The sequence below is a fragment of the Pongo pygmaeus genome, chromosome 3, assembly GCF_028885625.2.
Source record: "Pongo pygmaeus isolate AG05252 chromosome 3, NHGRI_mPonPyg2-v2.0_pri, whole genome shotgun sequence".
NCBI lineage: Eukaryota > Metazoa > Chordata > Mammalia > Primates > Hominidae > Pongo > Pongo pygmaeus.
In genome coordinates this window covers 161,318,616-161,342,423 of record NC_072376.2, presented here as the reverse complement: position 1 = coordinate 161,342,423, position 23,808 = coordinate 161,318,616, and the positions used below count along the sequence as shown (strand labels likewise).

The following is a 23,808-nucleotide window of genomic DNA, read 5'->3' as shown; positions in this document are numbered from 1 at the left end:
GAGGGTGTGACCCGGGGAGGTGGGCGCAGGCTCCCCCTGCGACCGCCCCCTCACACACGCGCTCGGCCGCCCGAGCTGTCACCGGCCACCCAGGGCCCGGGGAGGAGGCGCGGAGAGTGGCGCTGCGGAGCGGCGGGCGCGGGATCCTCCTGCCGGACTTCCCGGCTCCCAGGGACGCCGCTGTCAACGCCGGGCGGACGCGCAGCCCCGGGAGAGGGGCCCGCCAGAGGCCCGGCCGCCGCAGCTGGGGGCGGGCGGGTGCCCGCGTTCCCCTCTGCGCGACTTGGCGCCGCTGCCTCGCCGCCTCTTGTAGGGTAACAGCACTATTGCTCTACCCACCGTCAGCAGGGCGACTGCTACTGCCGGGATTATCATCCTCTCCATCCTCACCGCCGATCAGCCAATATTGGACTTGCTGGTGGCGGCGGCAGCAGCGGCGGCGGGAGTCTAGCCGTTCCCCTTCCCCCGCCCCAGCCTCCCCACCATGTCCTAGAAAAGGTGAGTGCAGCGACAGTCACTTTGCGCTGACAGCGGCGAGAGGGGGCCCGGAGAGCGCAGGGGCGGCCCCGGGCAAGGCAGGTTGCGCGCCCAGGGCAGAGGGCGCGGGTTGGCGAGCGGAGGTGGGATGCGGGCAGGAGACGAGTTGCCCGCTGGCGGCCCTGGGGCAAGGGTGCTGCGTGGCGGGCGAGCGATCGCGGCGGCTGCCCCTGCACGGTTCTAACCTAGATTTTGCAAGAAGCTGAGATCCAGGGCAAGACCGGCCCTCCTCAAAGGAGATAAAAACTTAGTAAAAGAGACACGTCCATTCCTTTAATAATGAATAATTCGGCAACGCTTGCGGAGCCGCCGCCGCCTCGCGTGCCCAGGCTCTAGGTCCGGGACTCCCCTTGCTCCCGCCCGCCGCCCGCGCTCTGCCGGCGTGCGATCGATGCCCAGTTCGCTGGGCCGGGAGAGTGCGCGTGATGGTGGGCCCCGCAGGAAAGTTGGGACGCTCGGCGGGGACTCCTGGCTGCGGGGACGCCGGGGGCAGCTCCGCGCTGGGGACCGAGGGGCATTAGAGTCGGGGGTCAGGACCAGCTCGCGGCGCTGCCGCTGTCGCCCCTATCTCCAGGGAGTTCCTGACTGGAGCGGCTGAGAGTTCAAGTCTCAGCCCTGGGTTAGGGGTCGGGAATCCCGAAGCTTAACTAACTGTTAAGGAGAGGAGGGGCCTTTGGGCATAGGGTGTCCCCCCGTCCCCCGCCTCGGGCTTTGGCGGGCGCGAAGCGAGGGTGAGGCGGGAGGCCGCACAGCTGCCGCCGCCTGGCTGCGGGTCGCCAAGGGCCGGGGGACCAGATTTAGGTGTATACGTCACTGATGCTGACTCCGGGCCAGCGGGGAGCCTATAACGGGGCCTTATATGCGGAGCCTAAAAGTCCTTAGAAATCAAAGTTAGGAACCCCATCCTTTTGCTTAGTAACTGCAGCATTTGGGTGGGCGGGAGGAGAATCGAGGAGGGGGCGGTTGGAGGGAAACCGAAATTTCTTCATGCAGACAACCGATCCTTAGAAAACAGTTTGGTTCCTTCCCCCCTCCTGTCTGTTTCTCCCACTTATGTGACCCACCCCCTCCACCCATTATAACGTGAATATCCTCGATGGTAAGCTTGCTTTCAAATTGAACTAGTGGAAAAATCCAATACTAAAGTAGTAAGTACAGTGACAAAATTATAAGGAAGTAGAAGAGCAGCTCTTGACCCTGGCACTTCTTTCATTTTTCTTTTTCTTTCTTTTTTTTTTTTTTTTTTGGTGTTAGGGGTCTAAGGGATGGGAGGAAGCCTGTGTTTAAAGGGTTTTTCCAGCACGGTTAAAACTAAATTCAAATAGAGTGAACGTGATCGTCTTGCTCGCTGGCAGCGAAGGCTGCTGCTGCTCTACTGAGAGGTAACTCTGGAGACGGTGGAAAGGGGCTGGGAGAGGAACCTCGAGGGTCGGGTGAAGCCCACCCAGAGTCCTCCCCGCGCGCGGACGCTGTTGGGCGGCGCCAGGGTCTGGGCTGCAGCTCACCTGGAGCTGCAGGTGGAGAGCGTGAGGGGACGACACTTTGCTCGCGGAAAAACCGACTTCTTCCGCGTCACCACAGTTTTCACATCTCTCCAGATATCCTGGGGTCGGCCAGGAGAGCAGGGTGGACGTAAGCAAGTTTGGGGCGGCCGAGCGATGGGGGTGGGGGCAGCGTGCGGAGGCCGCCTGATGTAGCCACCGCCCGGCACCCCAAGCTCCCGCCGCGGCTGCGGCTTTAAGGAAGCTGCCGAGTCCAGGCTGTGTCGCAGCAACTTTGTATCAGTCATGTCGCCCGCCTGGTGACTGACAGCCTGGCTTGTCCAATAAGAAGCCTGCCTGACCCGTGCGGCGTGGAGCCTTGCTTCTCTTCGGGCCAATAGGAAGGGTTCAGGGGGGCGGGATAGCAACCTGAACTTTATCTGGACATGTGACCCGCTTTTAAAAGGGCCAGCCCTCCAGCTGGCCCACTCCCCCTCCGGGCTTTCGCCCGCCCTCTCTCCCTCCCTTTTTTGCCCGCCCTGGCCCTGCCCCTGCCCCCTCCTCTCAGCCCCTCCGCGCCCGGGGTGTCATTGGGCCCGGGAGACCGGAGCCAACTTCAGGCTGCTCAGAGGAAGCCCGTGCAGTCAGTCACCTGGGTGCAAGAGCGTTGCTGCCTCGGGCTCTCCTGCTGCAGGGAGAGCGGCACTCGCTGGCCTGGATGTGGTTGGATTTAGGGGGGCTCCGCAGCAGGGGTTTCGTGGCGGTGGCAAGCGCTGCAACAGGTAGACGGCGAGAGACGGACCCCGGCCGAGGCAGGTGTGTAGGGGCGCGCAGCGGGGCACCGCTTGCCCTGCTCGGCGTGCGGCCGCGGCGCGGGAGCGTGCACTTTGCAGGGAGAAGTGGCTGCGTAATCCGGAGGCACAGTCAGTATGGTGCTGTGTGCTTGTTGTTTTGTTTTGGTTTTCCACTTTTCTCCCCCTTTGGCCGCCAGAGGACTATTTTGGGAAAGTTTGGCCACTTTGGATAAATGCCCTCCAACTAGCAGCTTTTAACTGCCTTTGGCAGTGGGAGGTCTACCACCCTTCCCTTTACCCAAAGATGAATTTCGGATCATTTTCCTTGTACAATTTTTAAAGGACGTTTGAATAATATTTCTTTCCTTTATCAATTGCGGAAGCTCCCAAATCTCAGCCGGAGGTGTAGCGGCTAAGGGCAGTTGAAGGAGATATAGATCCTAATAGATCCTGTATAAAAGGGGCTCTGGAAATTCGTGCATTTCCCGTTCGCTAGCATTCGCGAAACTCTTGAGACAGGCTAGGCTTCCTATGGCATCAGTTGGAATTTTAAGGGCAAGGGAGAAGGGACGAAGCTTCTTTTGGTGGCATCCTTACTCTGCTACTGAATTTTAGGTGCGTGGCTTTCCCTACTCAATTTAAAAAGACCAGATTTAAATAATAATGGTTTATGGCACCATCAGTTTTAATTATTTATTATGACATAGGAGTTAGGAAAACTTTTGATAGCAGACGAGCTTTTGAAACCGCCGAATTTTAAAGGCACCAAATTGCTTCTTAACATTTTGTATTGCCATTTCTCTAGGTGCTGTTATTGATGATATTTACATAGTAATGATAACAGCATTCTCCATCTGTGAAGTCCTGCTGTGAAGTTTTAATTTTATGTTTGACATCGTGGCAGCTGTCATGGAAAAGCTTGAGAGGAGAAGTTTTAAAAAATAATTTAAAGTGGAGCTTTTTCCTTTAAGGGAGGCATAGTTTTGTTTGGCGATTTTTGGAAAGATCAGGTGGCTCGGTAAATTAGGTGAGTGAATAGAAATCAGGTGTGCTCAGTTCTAACTGGTTCTCCCGCTCTCTTAGGTGACCTTGGGCAGATTTCTATCATTTACCTCATCTATAAAAGAGAGGAACATAATAGTTATGTAGTGGGGAATGACAAAAAATAGTTACATATAGTGAACTTTTACAACTATGCAGTCTAGAGATGATTGTGAGATTCTTAAGCCTTAGTCTTTAAAGTGCCATCTTATAGTGAAATAAATATTAAAAATGATGCCTTTTCTATCATTTCCATCATGATGAGATTGGGTTTTGGGGGATACTAAAAGTGAAAGTGTTTCCAGATAAAATACAAATTCGCAAGAATCTTTGTTAATATTCCCGAAAAAAGTACTTCCTTATGGAAAAGGGCAATTTAACACAGACTGTAAAACGTAAAACTTTAAGGTCTTCCTTTGTGAAAACAGCATTTCTTTTGTGTTTGAGAGCATATGTATGGCTTAAAGTAGCACCTCCACCAGTGCTTTTCCTTCAGTGAATTTTTTTTTATGTTTCGGGGTGAGGCCCATTTGCATGAAAATTAAAAGTTCATAATTTTTTTTTGCATTTGTCCTAAGAGAATCTTTGGTATGGTTTCCACTGTGAGGCAGGCAAGCCTGATTTTTGTTAGTTAGATTTGTATACCTCTATCTGCTTCATTTTATACTTTAGTAACATAAACTTTTTCTTTATCCTCTAGATATTAAGTTCTATGAGGATCATATTCATCGACTAGTATTTTCAGTATTCACTAGTAAGTACAGGTTGACTGAAATTCTGCTCAAGCAATGGTCATTGTGCCAGTTGCAAAAAGATAACCTCGGTTTCCTGGATGACATAGGAAATAAATTCCTAACTGGACCCATTTGTTTACAGAAAAGACTAATTAAAATACTAGGGAGACTCAACATAAAATATTTCAATAACGCTATTTGAAAAATATCTGATCTTAGAAAAATGTTTGCATAGAAGCCGTGCAGATGCTAGATGTCTTGTATTCTTTTGTGTTTGACTATTGCCAATCTGTATTATTTCCTTTGTTGAGAGGTGCATTAGGTTGGTAGATGAGAATACCTTGAACAAAGTAATTTAGATTTCAGCAAAGCCTTTTGCAAATTCCTTAATGAGACTCCTGTCAATAATGTGGTGAAATACAGCCTATTTTATGTTATTAAGGGAGTTCAAGGTTAGCCAAACAGGGCTTGGAAAGTTGTGATCAGCTGTATGATGTTAGCTGATAAGGTGCTACCTTGTCCAGGGCTTTAAGACTGTCTTTGGTGCCCATCATCTCCAGTATAGATTCTCTTCAGGGTCTTCTGTAGCCTCACAAATGTGGGATATAGTTCTTGCTTTAGGGCAGAGTGCCGAAAAGTGCAGAATCTTAGTAGATGTTCTTTGAGAAAAAGGTGGAGTGGTCAAATTATTTGAGGAATGCTGGATTAAAAAGTAAACAGAATCTCCCAGAGGTTTTGATATGCAAATTTATATAGGGAAATTTCAAAAAAGCCAAGAGTGGACCGCCCTTCCCAAAAGACAATTTGGAGAATGGGTTTTGGAGAGGGGTCTGGGTGGGGGTCCCCTTCAGACCCAGGACAGAGAGCCCTCTTGTCTATGACCAAGAAGAGAATGAGGCTATGTGAGTGAGGCAGAGTGTGCCAGTGAAGGCCTTCAGGTAAAGTTGTTGAGACAAGAGTAACTTCCAGGCATCTGGTTAGATGGTGGTGCAGTTTGCCAAGAGAGCGAATGTGAATTTGGGGGTGTGTAGGGGGAGAGATGTGCAGAAAGTGTTCAGTTTTGAATACAAATAGACATATTTATTGTGGTGTTTAACGGATTTGGATCTGAACCATTTATACCTTAGCTATATAGTCATTCATCTTTAGTATGGGGAAGACAAAATATTCTTAGGTAGAAATAGAAGCAGCACATAATATTTACTGCTATTTTTCAATATATAGCTATGACTAAATTGTTTTTTAGTAAAGCATAAAAGGCTAGTCTTAGCTATTTGGATCCCAATTCACTGTTTTTTAGTTTAGTTTTCTATCAACTTTTACTTGGCTTTCATCCACACCAAACTTTTTGGCTGGAATTACTATTAATAGATAACTACCTCAACCTTCGTAATTTTATTTATTTTCTACTGTTTTGTGATTGATTTTTGATTAGGAATTCATAGGATGTTCTTTAAGTGAAAACATACTACATAATTGGTAGATTTTAATGTTTGGAAATTGAGTATTGATATTATAATAGTCAAAAATTTTTTCAATCTAACCACTTGGGATACTGTAGTGAAATTGATCATTTCTGCCCTTTCAGAACATAAACTGTAGTGTAAAACACAGAAAAGTAAGAGGTAATTATAATACTTGGACAATTTGGACATTAAATTTCTTCATAGGGCTTTGTGCTATCTAATGCAAATTTATTTGTGACTCCAGCTAAGATTTATCTAATGCAAATTTATTTAGTAGCGTTATTTTTCAATGTTAATACATGTTCTGTAACAAAAGGACTTCCTGTTTTTTGTTTTTTTTTTAAAAGAAGGGAAGGTAGGCAGGGTGGAGATAGTGACAAAGAGGGGAAAGGATGAGAGGCCTAAAATAAAACTTGTGTATAGAATGGCAGAAACAGCATCTTTTAGATCAGGACTTTTATTGGGCCATAGATTGTTTACAGACTTTGAAATGTTTGAAAAATGAATAATACAGATTTTAGGAGTTTTAGAATACTAAAATGTAAAAATAAAATTTTACTGTGAGTGAGTTAATTTCCTTTAAGATATGTTTCTTTAGAGTGGTGGTTGTCAGCCAAGGGTGATTTTGCCCCCCATGGGCATTTGGTAATGTCTGGAGACATTTTCAGTTGTCACAACTGGGGAGGCAGAATGCTACTGGCATCTAGTGGGTAGGGGTTAGGGATACTGCTAAACGCCTTAACAATGCATTGGGCAGACCTCCACAACTAAGAATTATCAGGCCCAAAATGTCAATGTGCCAAGATTGGGAAACTGTGTAGAGAGACTTGTGATCAAATTGCAGCTCCAACACTTGGTTGTATGTCTGGTGCCTCAGTTTTCACACTTGTATTATTTGGATAATACTTTTATCAGTCATTCAGGGTTGTGTGTAAGGATAAATGAATTAATATATGCAAGAAGCTTGCAATACTGCATTAAATTATATGGGTAAGAATTATATCAATATAGCCTATTATGAAGATTCTGTCTGTGAAGTAAATTGATCTATAGAGCACATGGATATGGTTATATATCTGAAACAACGTTGTGGGTTGCTTGAGGATGGGGATTGTGTCTCTTTTGTTTATCGCTGCCTATTCACTGACTGGTCTAAGGCCAAGGATGTAGCAAGCACTTGGTAAATATTGTTGAATGAATGAATTAATGCTTAAATTTTCAGGGCTCCTCTCAAAAGTCTTCGTTTACCATTGAGAGTAAACATTTCTGGTTGTTGGCAGTCGTTCTAGCAGAGGTACCACTGGTACCATGCACAGGTCAGGGTGCATGTCAAAGTCCTTGCCACTACTGAAATACAGAGAAGACACCAGACATTCCTGAGTTGTCATACAGCCCTTCTGAGATATGGACCATCTTAATCAGAATGTATAGATCTTTTCACAACTGACATTAAATTATCTTCATCACTAATCTAAAGAGAGTCTTACTTTAAAAAAATCAAAAATTATTTTTCCTATGATAATTCACTTGGTATGTTTATGTTTGGAAAGAGTAACTTTAATTACATTTCCATATTGTTTTTAACAAGGCCATGTATTAAATATGGAAGGCAGCTTCTATATGATCCAAAGACTCCAAAGGCATTGGAGTCAGAAGATTTAGATTTAAACCCAACTTTGTCACTATGTCTTTGACTTTGGGCAAGCCACCCACTTCACTAAGTCCTCTATTTCCTTTTTTTGCCTGCCTTAACAATTCCCAGGATTACTTTGAATATCTAATAAGTTAACATTTGTAAATATTTTTTGCAGACTCTAAAGACTGTATTATAGTAAACATGTTACTTTTATTTAGATCCAAAACAGTTTTATATGATCGCTTCTCTTGTTCTGACATCTCGACAAGCTGTAGTCAATACTCTGTTATGTCAGCATCCAAAAAGGTAACAGTTTTAAATTAGCTAGAAATGTTGCTTATAATAAGTAGAATATGTTTTGTGGCTTAGTAAATGCAATTTTAGAGTGTCTTTTAGAGTAATATTGCTATAACTGACTCTAATTTTTTAATGTAAATTTATTTGTTAGCGATGGAGACCAAAGGCTACCACAGTCTCCCTGAAGGTCTAGATATGGAAAGACGGTGGGGTCAAGTTTCTCAGGCTGTGGAGCATTCTTCCCTGGGACCTACAGAGAGGACCGATGAGAATAACTACATGGAGATTGTCAACGTAAGCTGTGTTTCCGGTGCTATTCCAAACAACAGTACTCAAGGAAGCAGCAAAGAAAAACACGAACTACTCCCTTGCCTTCAGCAAGACAATAATCGGCCTGGGATTTTAACATCTGATATTAAAACTGAGCTGGAATCTAAGGAACTTTCAGCAACTGTAGCTGAGTCCATGGGTTTATATATGGATTCTGTAAGAGATGCTGACTACTCCTATGAGCAGCAGAACCAACAAGGAAGCATGAGTCCAGCTAAGATTTATCAGAATGTTGAACAGCTGGTGAAATTTTACAAAGGAAATGGCCATCGTCCTTCCACTCTAAGTTGTGTGAACAGGCCCTTGAGATCATTTATGTCTGACTCTGGGAGCTCCGTGAATGGTGGCGTCATGCGCGCCATTGTTAAAAGCCCTATCATGTGTCATGAGAAAAGCCCGTCTGTTTGCAGCCCTCTGAACATGACATCTTCGGTTTGCAGCCCTGCTGGAATCAACTCTGTGTCCTCCACCACAGCCAGCTTTGGCAGTTTTCCAGTGCACAGCCCAATCACCCAGGGAACTCCTCTGACATGCTCCCCTAATGTTGAAAATCGAGGCTCCAGGTCTCACAGCCCTGCACATGCTAGCAATGTGGGCTCTCCTCTCTCAAGTCCGTTAAGTAGCATGAAATCCTCAATTTCCAGCCCTCCAAGTCACTGCAGTGTAAAATCTCCAGTCTCCAGTCCCAATAATGTCACTCTGAGATCCTCTGTGTCTAGCCCTGCAAATATTAACAACTCAAGGTGCTCTGTTTCCAGCCCTTCCAACACTAATAACAGATCCACGCTTTCCAGTCCGGCAGCCAGTACTGTGGGATCTATCTGTAGCCCTGTAAACAATGCCTTCAGCTATACTGCTTCTGGCCCCTCTGCTGGATCCAGTACATCGCGGGATGTGGTTCCCAGTCCAGACACACAGGAGAAAGGTGCTCAAGAGGTCCCTTTTCCTAAGACTGAGGAAGTAGAGAGTGCCATCTCAAATGGTGTGACTGGCCAGCTTAATATTGTCCAGTACATAAAACCAGAACCAGATGGAGCTTTTAGCAGCTCATGTCTAGGAGGAAATAGCAAAATAAATTCGGATTCTTCATTCTCAGTACCAATAAAGCAAGAATCAACCAAGCATTCATGTTCAGGCACCTCTTTTAAAGGGAATCCAACAGTAAACCCATTTCCATTTATGGATGGCTCGTATTTTTCCTTTATGGATGATAAAGACTATTATTCCCTATCAGGAATTTTAGGACCACCTGTGCCCGGCTTTGATGGTAACTGTGAAGGCAGCGGATTCCCAGTGGGTATTAAACAAGAACCAGATGACGGGAGCTATTACCCAGAGGCCAGCATCCCTTCCTCTGCTATTGTTGGGGTGAATTCAGGTGGACAGTCCTTCCACTACAGGATTGGTGCTCAAGGTACAATATCTTTATCACGATCAGCTAGAGACCAATCTTTCCAACACCTGAGTTCCTTTCCTCCTGTCAATACTTTAGTGGAGTCATGGAAATCACACGGCGACCTGTCGTCTAGAAGAAGTGATGGGTATCCGGTCTTAGAATACATTCCAGAAAATGTATCAAGGTAAGCTGGTTTTCTCCATTTTTTTTGGAAGTCATGGCTTTATACATGTTGAAGGTTAGCATTATCTTTACAGTCGATAAATTTAAACACATTTCAGATTACTGTTTTAAGGATGGTCATATGGTGCTCCCCTTTCATGTTGATATAATGTTATTTTTTTGAAGTAGAGGGAAAAAACATTCTTAAAATGTCTTAGAAAATATCTGCGTTGATTTTGAAGGGGCATATGTAGGTGTCCCCCACTCCCCATTGCCTGTTTTAGGTGTTGGGAAAATTTATGTTTTACTGCCAGTTACTATGTAAATACAGTAATTTAGCAGACTAGTACTAGATTTTTTTTTCCTTTAGCTGTTTGCTGGTTTACCAAAATTGCTTTAAGTTAGTTTATTTGTGGTCTTAGTCCTTTTTTTATTATGGCTTTCTTTATTAATCATCACTTCATCAGTTGTGAAAACCAAAATTGAATCCTGTATCTGTTACCCACAAGCTTCCCTCCCTTCTGCCCTTTTCTAGGTAGGTTAATTATATGAAAGTTGTGGTTTTTCAATACAAATAAATCATTTCCTTAACTGTTGAGAGCTTTTAAAGACTCAGCATATCTAATATTACTAAGTGGACAATCTTGCTTTCTTACTTATATTGGAAGTGAAATATGTCACTGCAGTTTTGAATTGGTATATTTATAGCTTTTCAGATCTGCAAGAAGACATATTTACTGTAAAATATCTCTTGGTTTCCTTGTTGCAGATAGCATTTTGTATATATTTAGAAAAAACAAGGAAGAGGTTTTAGATATGACTATAAAGGGTGGTTCTAAGTTATACAGTGAATACTTGGATTGGACTTTGCTTCAGTACTGTTTTTATTACATGGTTGTGATAAATTACTCCTTTATGGACCATATAAAGAATAGATTTCCTTGGTATAGTTCATTTCTTTGGCATCCAGAACCATGTGGATAGTTTCCTTTATTTCATTAAAAATTATTTTGTGGGGAATATGTCCATCCCATTAACAAGATATAGGGTTTACATGTATTGCTGTGGCTTTCTCTTATTCTATTTTTTTCCAAACCAAAAGCAAAAACTTTATGTATTCTTTTCATTGTCATTGCCTCAAACCTTGCTTTTCTTGCTTATGGAAGCAAACGTTTCATAAAGGATACATTTTTATAGTTTCCCCACAGCATGAACTATTTAATCATATTCTAATGCTGTCTCTTAAATTATAAGCTCTAACACAAGTCATGAGATAGCATGGCTGCCATCAGAACCAAACTGAGCATGTGTTTTACTGCTAGTGCTTTGCTTTACTTTTAGAGAAGGACATTTTTTCATGTGTTGTGAATATTTTTGTAAATGATGTTTTTAGTGAGCTGGTATGAGGTAGTATAGCCTGGTAGTTAACAGCATAACTGGTTGAAATCCCAACTCTGCTCCTTAATTGTTTAGTTTTCTCAACTGTATAAATGGATTAAATAGTACCCATCTCAAAGGTAGTGAAGACAATTTAAATGAGTTAATTTATGAGAAATACTTTGAATTCCTTCCGATATGTTAGTATGCATTGTATATGTTTTGCTATTATGAAATGGTTTTATAATTTTTAGTTTTCATATTTTTAGTTTTCTTTTTCTTAATTGTATGAAATTCCACAGAATCTTATAAAGAAATACTTAAAATATTTAAGCACTTGTTAAAGTAAATATTTGATCATCTCTTATGATTAAACTCATATTTTAAAAATGATTATGCACCATACCTTTGTTATTACAGTTCTATTTATGCTTTTTTATTTTTGAAAACTATTGCTTTGAGTAATGACGTTTCTGGTAGAAATATTACAGATGCAGTAAGCTCAAATGATTGTCTCTTATGTTTGTTCTATATCCCTATTTCTACTATTTTAAATGTAGTTTTCATGCTCCACTCAAGAAGCCCTCCTGATGGTCCAATGACCCATGCATAGCCTTAGACATGTTAGTATGAATTAGTGACCTTGAGCCTATCCTGCATTCGTAGGCACAGGAAGCACTGTCTTGTGTCTCCTCTTGCATATTCCAAAATTCCTTATGTATTTGTTAATACAGTCAACAGGGATTCATTCTGCTTATATATATATTAGTTTTGTGCCAGCTAAATTTCCTAAAAACTTTAAAGCTTTAACGTGATTTGATATCTCTTACAGATTAATGATTCTTTACAGCTTTTCTTGGTGAATAGTATCCAAACCTATTTTGATGATTATCAGAGTAAAAGCTCAAGGATCAGAGGAAATTTAGTTGTTTTTCTAGAGTTCAGTCTACATGTTATAATATTTAATTTAACCTCATCCAAGTATCATCCTTAGTCTCTTATTTTGAACAAAAAAACCCAACCTTTTTGCCTATTTCTTAAAATATGATGATAACTCATTTCAGGGAATGTTGAATAGGTTAATGAATTAAATATCATAAAGGATCAAGGCAGTGTATACTGCTTCTAGGTTTAATAGTATCTGTCATCATTAGGTTGAACCTTGAACTACAGTATTTTCTGGTAGATCTCAAATCGTGGTTTGAGGGTTCCTGAGACCTTTTCAAGGAAGTTCACACAGTCAGAAATCATGCTTTGTTAAAATATCCACTCAAAGTGGAACACAGACCAATGGATTTTGATATAATCTTGTACGAAAAGTTCACTGATATTGTTTCAGATTCCACATTGAAACTAACCTTTAAGGAACTATTCAGTGTTAATTTTCAGTATAGTATCAAAGATTCGTATCTACAGTTATCTGAAATGACCATTAAAATATTCTTCCCCTTTCCCAACAACATGTCTATATGAGACGAGATTTTCTTTATGTACTTGAAGAAAAACAGCACCACACGTAGCAATGAAAATCCAGCAGTCTTCTATTAAGTGTGACAGCAGTCTTGCAAAAATGTTAAACAGTGCCACTCTTCTCACTAAGGATTTTTGTTTGGGGAAATATTGTTTCATAAACAGTTTTCATATTATTTATGTTAATATGCAATGACTTATTTTTAAATGATTTTAAAACATTTGTTTTAATTTTTAATTTAAACTAATTTAATATTAGTTTTAATTTTTAATTTAAATAATTTAATTTTAGTTTTAATTTCCAATACAGTAGCAATAACTGTAACTCACATAAACAAATGCTCTTTGGGATCCTTCATACTTTTTAAGAATGAAAAGGAGTTCTGAGATCCAGAAGCTGAGAACTGCTGGTCTGTTCTCTTCTATACACCCTTTGGAGGTTAATGAAGAAAGAAGATATTACATTATTTGTATTAGTGTTACTGAATATTATTTTGAGGAAGGAGTGTTCTATTCAAATAGGAAAAATGATTCTTGCTCAGGTTGATTTTTTAAACTGACAGAAATGAGTAATGGCTGTGAGGTGTGTGTTGTCTTTATTTCAGTCTGTGGGCATTCGGTGAGAGTGGTGACGAAAGTCATCTGTTAATAATTTCCAGTGAATGGATTGTCTGAGCGCCAAATTGTAAAGTAAATTATGACAAAGCTAAATGTAAAGCTCTTAGAATGGATGCTGGACCTAGTTGTGTCAGGTGGGTTAGAACTCCCCTGTCTGCTTGGACATCAACAAAACCGCTCTGAGCCTCAGTTTCTTCATTTTAAAGTGATTAAGTTGAACTAATCATTTTGCTAATCACTAATACGCCCCAAGAGCTGCCAGTGTAATTTCCTTTGAAGAATCAAAATAGAGTATCCTTTAACATACTTGCTAGTCTAGTTTCAAGTATTTTGTATTCTCAAGTCTAGCTTCATGGTTTTCAGGGTAGTCTGGGGAGAAAAATATCATTTCCGTTTACCATTTTAAAGTAAAAATGAGGAGGGGTGATCTATGATTTTACTTGAAAAGAGGAGCAGTCGTGTGTTTTTAAAACCAGATTTAAAGAAAAAATAAACTCTGAAACTTACTATGAATTCCTTGTTCTTATTTACACAATTCCTCATGGAAACAGGGCATTTCTGTTGACATAACACTGGCTGTTTATGGCGATAGTCATAGTCACTTTGATAGCATCATAACACAGGGCTAACATTGACTTAGACTTTTAAATGTAAAGTTTACTATTTCAAAGGGCATATTCTGGTAGGTTACAAGAACAGTAATTAGGATTTATCTTAATATGTGCTGATTTTTTTTTCATGATAGAATGAAACAGTTTAGTAAATAACCTATATTTATTCTTTTATTTTTCAATTGCCCCTGAAGTTTCCTTGAAACTCACATTATATGACAAACCAAACATCAGAATTTGGGGAGTTCGTGACAAAGTTTGCCCTTTTACTAAACTTCAGAATAAACAGTTGAGATGTAAATATTTCCATGTAATGCAATGTCTGAAAGAGTGGTGGGGTGTGTGTCTGAGAGAGAGAGTGTATTGGTGCTTACTCTAATACATAAATCCATTAGAGCATTGCTTAGGTCATTTGGGAATGAAAACATGTAACTTTCTTTTACTTATTATTTGTCTCATAATATTTTGATTTTGAAATTGCTAATGTACCTAGAATTTCACCAGGTAAATATTTTAAATATTTTTATAAATTATTTTAAAATGAGAGTTGTTTCTCCTGATATTCATTTTTCATTCACTTATGATATTTCTGGGAAGAGTGGTGATAATAAAAAAAATTAAGTGTTTTATAATACACAAATCACTACTATGTGCAGTGTACTTTTGTGAGTTTCATTTTTAAACATCACAAATATCGTAGGTTTATATGTCAGTATGTCTGCCTCTTATCATCTAAAATATTGGTTTATTATTTACATCATACTTTAAAAATGATGCTGAGATAAAAGCCATGTTTTCAGTTAGATAACCTCAAATTATTCCACTTAATGCAGTTTTCATACCAGTGACATACTACAGACTTAGACTTTTGAATGTAAAGTTCTTACTATGGAGATATTACTTATAGATTTGATATTCCATATTGTCTTTTGCAATATTGAAATTCTAGGTGTGTCTGACCTTTTCTGTCCTTGGAATGTTAGAGTAATAGCAGATGTTGTATTGATCACCACTAATTTAGGAGCAACACTTTGCTTCTCTTCATACTTTGATGTCATTATGTTTTTCTGCAAAGTAATACTTTTTTCTTCACTTTCAGCTGTTGCTTTAGTTTTGTACTGTTCATTTGCTGATAAAAATTTACCCCCACTGCTAAATAATATATCATTTTGTTTCATTTACTAAATTCAAACTGAGAGAAAAATATTAGCTTCTTGATTACATTTAAATATAGCCATTAACTTGGATATCTTTGATGACATTCCAACATTTATTAATGAAAACTGAGGAAAAATAAAAGCATGTTAAATGGATAGCATCTTCATTTTAAACATTAGGGTCTCTGGTTTTAAACTTGTGAAGTATAGGATTTGTTTTTAGTTTTAAGAGTTTTATTTTGTTCCTTACATAGTGAGGTAGTGATGAAGTTAAAATGTAATTACGTATAAGCACTTGTTAATTTATGCTCTAGAAACTTCTGGATTTATGATTGTTAGTGGTATGGCTAAGGCCAAAATTTTTATGTAGAAAAGTGGTGGAAATTGTATTTTATGCTAGAAATAGAAAACTGTAGTTTAAGGAAGGAAACAGGACAAACAAAAAGTAATTTGAATGCTTAAAAAGTTAATACCTTAGGGAGGGAGTATGAGATAATAGCTGGCCATCTGGATTCATAACTGTGGCTATGACTTAATTTCATTTCTGATGAATACTTCATTGGTATGTGATGAATATTCACCTTATATATTAGGAGTTTTTGAGATAAATATATGAAAACTCTGATATGAATCTGAAATTTGGCTCGTAAGTGGCAAAGCTGACTTTAGATATTCTGGCAGGGAGAGGTTATATGGGCAAGTCTTGGAAAATGGGGAGGTGGGGGATGATCAGAGTTGATATTTACACTTAGCATTGAAAATCTTGCAGGGAGTGGGTACTTACTGGAGGAGGGAGCTCTGAGAGCAAAATCCTGGAGATGGGGAGAAAACACTGAGTGTGGTTGAGCTGCGTGGTGGGCTGTGATGTCGGGGTTGGGGGTGAGAAAACCTGGAAGAGGCTAGTTGGAACTAGAAGGGAGTTGAATTTGAAACTTACACTAAGAAATTTGTACTTAATTTGGTAGGTAGTGAGTTGTTATGGAAATACTGGAGCAGGACGTGGCAGGAGGGAAAGTGCACTTGGGGAAACCTTATTGGGCAACGTGTTTGCAGGGTGGATTGGAGTATAAAGAGCCTTGTTAAGAAATTATTTCAGCTGTGTAGAAGGATGAGCGCTAGGCTTTCTGGAGTAAAGATGTTGGGGGTAATTGAAAGAAGGGGACAGGTTTGAGATATTACAGAAAAAGCCTATGTAAGCATCTATCTTTTGTATAAAAATTGACTTTGAAATCATCACAAATTTACAAAAAAGAAAGTATATTGTAGAGAACTCCTAGCATCAAGGACATTCACTTACATAACAAGAATATAACCATTAAAATGCAGAAATTGGTATGGATAAGTTACTAGCATCTACTCTTTTGCTGTTTGTCCCAATAATGCCTTTTATAGCAAAAGGATCCAGTTCAGAATTATGTATTGTGCTTAGTTGTCATGTCTCTTTAGTCTGGGATAGTTCCTCAGCCTTTTCTAGATTTCATGACTTGATACTGCTTTTGAAAATTAAAGGGCAGTTATTTGGTGGAAAGTCTTTCCATTGGGTTTTCTGGTATGTTTCCTCATGATTAGATTCAACAGATATACCTTTGGCAGGAATATCATGGTCTCCCCAACCTTAGCATCAGCTTTTGTACCACCATCTCCCGCTGGAATGGAAGGATAATGTAACAGAAAGACAGAAGGGCAGGATTCTACTCCCAGCTCTGTTTTGTGCATTCTTCTCATTGCATCCTGTCAGGTGGCATGTGATTTCTGTTTGGGTTATTACTCTACTTAGACCACTTGATTCAGGTGCTGTTTGCAGGGTTTCTCCATGATAAAGTTACTCTTTTCCTTTTGCTATTAGAATATATTTTGTGGAAGGTACTTTGAAACTGTGTAAGCACCCCATTCTTCATCAGACTGTTTATTCGTATATTTATGTATATCAGCATGGCGTCATTGTTTTTTGTTTTGTGAAGTGAGTTACGTAGATACTGTTACTGTCCTAATTTTTGATGGTCAGAATATTCCTGATTAAGCCAATGGAAGCCCATTGAGAGTGGTTTCTGTGTCCCTTTGCCTTGTCCCCATCATTCCTTGAGCACATCCTTGCTTTAGGCCCATCTTGTACTTTTCCTGACCCAGATCTGGAATTGGCCATTTCTTCAAGGAGGGTCCCCATCCCTGAAGACACTTTCCTCTTTCTGATTACAGTCTAATGCCACATTCTGGGTCATAGGGACACCCCCCTTTCTGTGGCTGCCCTCCTTATCCCACCCAGGCACAGACGCCCATGCTGGACTGTACTCACCCTGCTGGGGTTCGGACACCCTCCACTAGACCACACAAACACACAGGTGCCCTCCTGTCTCTGCTTGACTCTGACCTTCCACATCAGGTTTCTGAGCCACCCTTGGGCTTGATAGACCCAACTATAAGCCACCACAGTTGGCCACCCTCTTTCTCCACTGTGGATACCTACTTTGCTGTGTCTCATGTAATGATTTTAGGACTAAATTGTTAAGGAAGAGGAAGGGAAGGAGTTGATATTTGAGTAGAAATAGTAAAGTATGTGGAAAATCAGCAAAAACATCATGTTATGAGCTTAACTCTCATGGATAATAGTGAGTAAGAGAAATGAAGAGATCAGCCAGGCACAGTGTAATCCCAGCACTTTGGGTGGCCAAGGTGGGCGCATCACTTGAGGCCAGGAGTTTGAGACCAGCCTGGCCAACATGGTGAAACCCCATCTCTACTAAAAATACAGAAATTAGCCGGGCATGGTGGTTTGTGTCTGTAATCCTAGCTACTCAGGAGGCTGAGACACGAAAATCGCTTGAACATGGGAGGTGGATGTTGCAGTGAACTAAGACCATGCACTACACTTCAGCCTGGGTGACAGAGCGAGATTCTCTCTCAAAAAAAAAAAAAAAAGAAAAAGAAAAAGAAATGAAGAGGTCAAGAATAGGTTTGGAGCAGAAGTACTGTTACCTTGGCTACATGAGTTTTAAGTGCCAGAACTACCTATGATTGGAAACATTCTTCATATAGGTGGCAATGTTGGTCTGGAGGTCAGGGAGGCCTCTTCATAGAAATTGCAATTGAGGGAGTCCATGAGTATGCTGTTAGATTGGTGCAAAAGTAATTGTGGTTTTTGCTATTAAAAGTAATATTACCCAGGGAGGGAATGTATATAGTGACTCAAGTACAGTTTAAAGTGCATTTTGTTAGGAACTTGGAGGAATAGTGCCCCACTGAGAAGATGAACAACGCATCCTAATAAAGGAGACAGAATTATGTAGAGAACCAAGATCATACTTAAGTCATAGATGCCAAAGGGAAGAATCAGGTAGTCTTAGAATTTCCAATAGAAGGGCTCCAAGACTATCTAGAAATCTGACCCACTATGGGCATGGATACTGAAACTAATGCCCAGAGAAACAACATGGCTTCTCCAGTATCATACAAAGTAGCTAGTAACACAACTGGGAATAGAATCCTGCCTTTTTGTCTTTGTTACCTTATCCTTTTCTTCCAGTGGGAGATAGTGGTAGAAAACCTGATGAGAGGGTTGGGAAGACCAGGAATAGAACCTAAGAGCCGTTGACAGATGGGTGCTGGTGATTTTCAAGAAAGGATTGGATTGGATTGTGATTGGCTAAGGAGTAAATGAACATTGAAGAGGAGAACCTGGGGCATGGGGTGGAGGCACACTGCTTACTCTTGGGAGTATGTTTGCTTTGTTATCTGTTTTGGTGACAGCAAAAGTGGTTAAAGGGAGGAGATGGTAGCGCAAAGAAATGGCAGGTTCAGAGTAAGGATTTTGTTCGGCAGGTGAAATATGAAGAGGGCAATGGACTTGTGCTGAGACTGAAAATGTGAGAGAGACAAGAGGATTGATGAGGCAGTGTCCTGGGAAGGTGAGAATAGAAATGAGATTGCAGTCAGCCTCAGAGTTAAATATTTAACTGTGAGAGTTTCGGCACTTGCTGGTGACTGGCGTCACTATTTTACAGATATGAAAACTAAGACGGAGACAGTGTTCGTGATTTGCCTAAGGCCCTATAGTGAAGGCAAATGAAGAAACAGGTATTTGAGATAGAGAAGAAGAAAGCAGACTATCCTAAATAATAGGCAGCCAGATGGATCTTTTAAAAACGTAAATCAGATTATGTGGCTGATAGTTTAAAGCCCTCTGGTGGCTTCTCATTGCAAGCACCAGAAAGTAAAATAATTTAGGGTCTGTAAGACACTAAATTGCCAGGCCCCTGATTGCTATATTTAGTACCTGTTCCTCCTTGCTCATTCCCCACACTGACCTTTCTGTGGTTCCCACAAACCAAGCCCCCTTCCTTTTGGGGTCCTCTGTACTTACTGGTGCCTCTGCCAAGAAGGCTATGCCCCGGATTTTGGTTTCCTGCCTCTTTCTTGTCACTTAGGATTAGTTCAAATGTCACCCTCCCAGAGAGGCCTTCCTTGATCTTCTTATTGAAAGTGGTCATCCCTTGCCTTCTAACACATCACCTTCTTTGTCTGTCTTCATAGCAGTACCTGTCAGAATGATCTTTCTTTACTCCATTTCTGCTAGTTAGCATGTAAGCCTCCTGAGAGAAGGACCTCATCTGGCCTGTTACTTGTACATTTTCCATACCTGAAACAGTGCCAGGTCTGTTGTTCATGTTCAGTAAATATTGAGAGAATGAATGGATGGATTGACTAGCAGAGGGGGTGGGTATATATCTGGCATGACTAAATATTGGTGATTATGTAATAATAAAATTATTAAGTGACAGAGTTCTACTGAGTTTAGCAAAAAAAAATTGTTTTGACTTCTGTCAGCATATTTTTAGAATTTTCCACAAAATAATTAACAAATACTGTTCTTCCTTTTTCTCATCTCAGTATAATACAGTATTTGGTAATGATGTATTCCAAGATAATTGATGACTTACACTCTTAGTCTGCACAATGAGATTACTTATTTTTAATTCTTACTATAAAATTCACTCTTTTTGGTGTTCAGTTCTACATGTTTTGTGATATGTGTAGTCTTGTAACCACCACCCAATTGAGATACAGAAGAGTTCTATCATTCACTAAAATTCTCTTGGTCAACCCTTTTCCTCACTCCCAAACTCTGGCGACCACTGTATGTGCCCTATTGGTATAATTTTGTTTTTTTTTTTTTCTATATTGTCTATAAACTCTATGTAGCCTTTTATTCTGGCTTCTTTCACTCAGTATAATGCACTTGAGATTCATCCATATCATTGCTTGTTTCAGTAGTTTCTGTTTATTGCTGAGTACTATTCCATTTATGGCTATATCACATTTTATTCATCCATTTACCTGTTAGTAGACATTTGGCTTGTTTCCAGTTTTGGCTACTACAATTAAAGCCAATATAAATATTTACATACAAATATCTGCATAGACGTATGCTTTTTGTTGTTGTTGTTCAGTAAAAACCTAGGAGAGGAATCATTAGAATATACAATAGGGGTAATTTCAATTTTTCAGAGACTATCAAATTGTTTTACAAAGTGTTTGTACCATTTTAATATTCCCATCAGCAGTGTATTAGAGGCCCAGTTCATTACATCCTTTCCAACACTTGATAGTCTTTTTAAGCTTAGGCATTATAGTACATGTGTAGGGTTATCTCATTGTGGTTTAAATTGACATTTCCTAATGTCTTAAAGACACCCAACATCTTCTCATGTGCTTATTTGCCATTCATATGCCTTCCTTTCATGCCTGCTTACTCTTGCCCATTTTTATTGTGTGTTTTTCATCTTTTTGAGTTCTGTTATCAATGTACCTTATTGTAAACTTTTTGATAGAAGACCTAGAACTAAGAGTACAATAGATATTTAAAATTCTGTATTGGCAGGCTGGGCCTGGTGGCTCACGCCTATAATCCCAGCACTTTGGGAGGCCGAGGCGGGCAGATTTCCTGAGGTCAGGAGTTTGAGACCAGTCTGGCCAACAACTGTATTTTTTAAATACAAAAAAAAAAAATTAGCCAGGCGTGGTGGCATGCACCTGCAATCCCAGCTACTCGGGAGGCTGAGGCAGGGGAAGGGGAATTGCTTGAACTAGGGAAGTGGAGGTTGCAGTGAGCTGAGATTGTGCCACTGCACTCCAGCCTGGGTGACAGAGAGAGACTCTATTTCAAAAATAGTAATAATAATAGGCAGTTTTCAAATTATTTAGTCCCTACTCTGTCCTTAATGTGGGTGAACAAAAAAATGAATATGAAACAAACCAAATGTCCCCACTGTATTCCCATCTAGTTGGGGAAGATAGCTCACATGAGTGTATACAGCTTTTTTCCCCCCGCCAGTTATGTGTTTGATTGTGTGATGGAGATAAAAGTTGTCACCAAAGATTAGAGAAGGAAGAGTTCCATGTGAGCTAGAATAGTCAAGGAGACCTTCATACGGGAGGTGAAGATTTCAGTAGATGTTTGAACATTGGTAGTATTTGAGGGGAAGTAGGGAGAGTATTCAAGGAATAAGTAATAGCACAAGTCAAGTGCTAGACAGGACAAATGAAACTTGCCTGCATAGGTTTAATGGTAGTTGGGGAAAACTAGATTATAGACATCGGTGAATACTGAAATGAAGTTTTGGGCACTGTTAATATAGCACATTAAACTTTTTTTTTTTTAATTCAGGAATGACATAAAAGGGGGTAGAAAGGTTAACCTGGTAAGCGAAGGAGAAAATAAGGGTTGAGACAAAAGCACAGTCTAGAGGCTGTCATATTGGTAATTTAGGCAGATAGGAGCCCAACTGGTTGGGATGGTGAGCGAGAGGTAAATACTAGAGACAATTTAAAGGAAGAAATCATTGAATACAGGTTATTGGACCCAAAACCTGTTCCTTTTCCACTACATGACTAAACCATGTGTGTTAACAGCACCACAAAAAGTAGATTGCCAAGGAGTATAGGAAAGAAAAACACAGGAGTTTATAGGAACAAGGAGAAACTTTAAACAGAGTTATGGCTCTAATGTAAGAGAAGAGGAGCAGAATAGTTTTGTTTGAATGAAGGTAAAACTTGATAATTTCAGTACCAAAATAGAATACCTTTTATTAGACTACAGAAAAAAATACCCCCAGGAAATGGAAACAGGAAGAGCCAACTACTGGTTTGGCAGAGTTGGAAAGCAAACTGGTGAAAGATTATGTAAATGAATTAGAAATAGTGACATATGGATTTTGATATGCATACAAGATCTAGGCTTGTTTGGAAGTCTATTAATTGTGTCCTCAAGTAACTGGTGTTTGAATTCACAGTACTCTTTCCAAAAGTAGAAATGTGCTTATTTTCTTCCGTCACATGGTAGAGTTTGTATTTACTTAAAAAATATTTTTCTGATATGTTTGAAATTCTAGATGCAAAGTTTCAGGGTATAGAAATGGAATGGGAGTAGATATTCTTTAGTTTATGCCAATTTGGATTCTCACTATTTTTTTTTAAATGGAAATTATATCCTGAGAGGCTTTTGTTCTTGGAAATTTGAGGTATGACTAAAGAATTTATGATCATATGATACAAAGGTTTTTTTTTTTTTTCCTTCAATTCCTCTGTCATTTTCATACCCAATCTAGGTAAGTATACATGTGAGTTATTCCCCTGAGACTTCTAAAAGCATTCTGGGCTTTCTATATGTGGTAGAAATGATAATTTCATTGACATATACCCTGTATTTTGGACTTGGTTGCTATGTGTAAGGTGAAAAATAGCATTTTTCCCCCTCTTAAGTACTGTTTTTTAGGGAACTGAAGAAATTAATGGATTCCTAGAGTAGAGGAAGGAAGAGTTATAAGCATAGCAACCTTTCATTGTGAAAACCTAAAGCTCCTACATTTGTATGACTTCTGAAACATTCAGATCCATGGGTGGCTACTGGATGTCTATTAGCAAATACCCCTATTTTTGAGCTAATTTTCATTTAACAAGCAAAAGATTTTTATGAGAGTATAATTTCATGAACTGTGCATTTCATGAACTGTGCATTTTTTGAAGGCTGCATTTGTTGCCAGTACCTGAGAATGGAAGAGGTAAAGAATAGAATTCTGTGAACATGGCCTAGCCTCTGTGATTTCATAATGCTGAAGTATGCTTTTTGAAAAAGTTAAATTCTTGCCAATTTTACTCTAGCAGGAATAAATAAATCTAGTATTCTGAGAGTTTTAATGAAACTAGACATAAAACAAGTTAAAATTAATGGAGAAATGGCTAGATATCCACGACTGTTAGCGTCAGTACATTGTCAGTATCTTCCAGAAATGTAACTGCTATTAAGCAAGCTGAGTTATTTCCAGGCGTTGAATCCATGAAGAATGATAAATGTTTTCTCATCATACTTATTCTTAGAATGTTGTGATACTTTTGATATTTCAGTTACTCGTCTTTAAAAGGGGAGTGCCCTTCCCTGGGCCTTGCCCAAGAGAAGAAAGAAAGACTATATTAAGACAGAAAACATGGACATTTTAAAGAGACGAACACACTGCTATGTGAAATACCAGTTCTACTTAGTAAACTCCCTGGAACCTGTAACAAACAACAATGCACATTAAAAACACTTAATCCAAAAAGAGTTCTGAAGATGGATGGTGGTGATGGTCATACAACAGTGTGAAAGTGCTTAATGCCACTTAACTTAATGGTGAATATGGCACATTTTATGTATATTTTATTATAAAAA

At 40.1% G+C, this 23,808-nt stretch overlaps 1 protein-coding gene across 4 annotated transcripts in view; it reads left to right on the top strand.

The window, feature by feature from the left end:
* The first annotated feature begins 205 nt into the window (after positions 1-205).
* The window catches only part of NR3C2 (nuclear receptor subfamily 3 group C member 2), a 358,928-nt gene continuing 335,325 nt past the window's right edge, over positions 206-23,808 (top strand). For 2 of the 4 annotated variants that reach the window (XM_054486513.2, XM_054486512.2), the window contains exons 1-2: positions 206-498; positions 8,138-9,896. In XM_054486513.2, coding sequence (XP_054342488.1) covers positions 8,140-9,896 — 1,757 coding nt within the window. In that variant the 5' untranslated portion in view covers positions 206-498; positions 8,138-8,139. Of the gene's footprint in view, positions 499-2,473; positions 2,835-8,137; positions 9,897-23,808 lie in introns of those variants that run through there. The other 2 variants (XM_054486514.2, XM_054486511.2) reach the window with 1 other exon arrangement.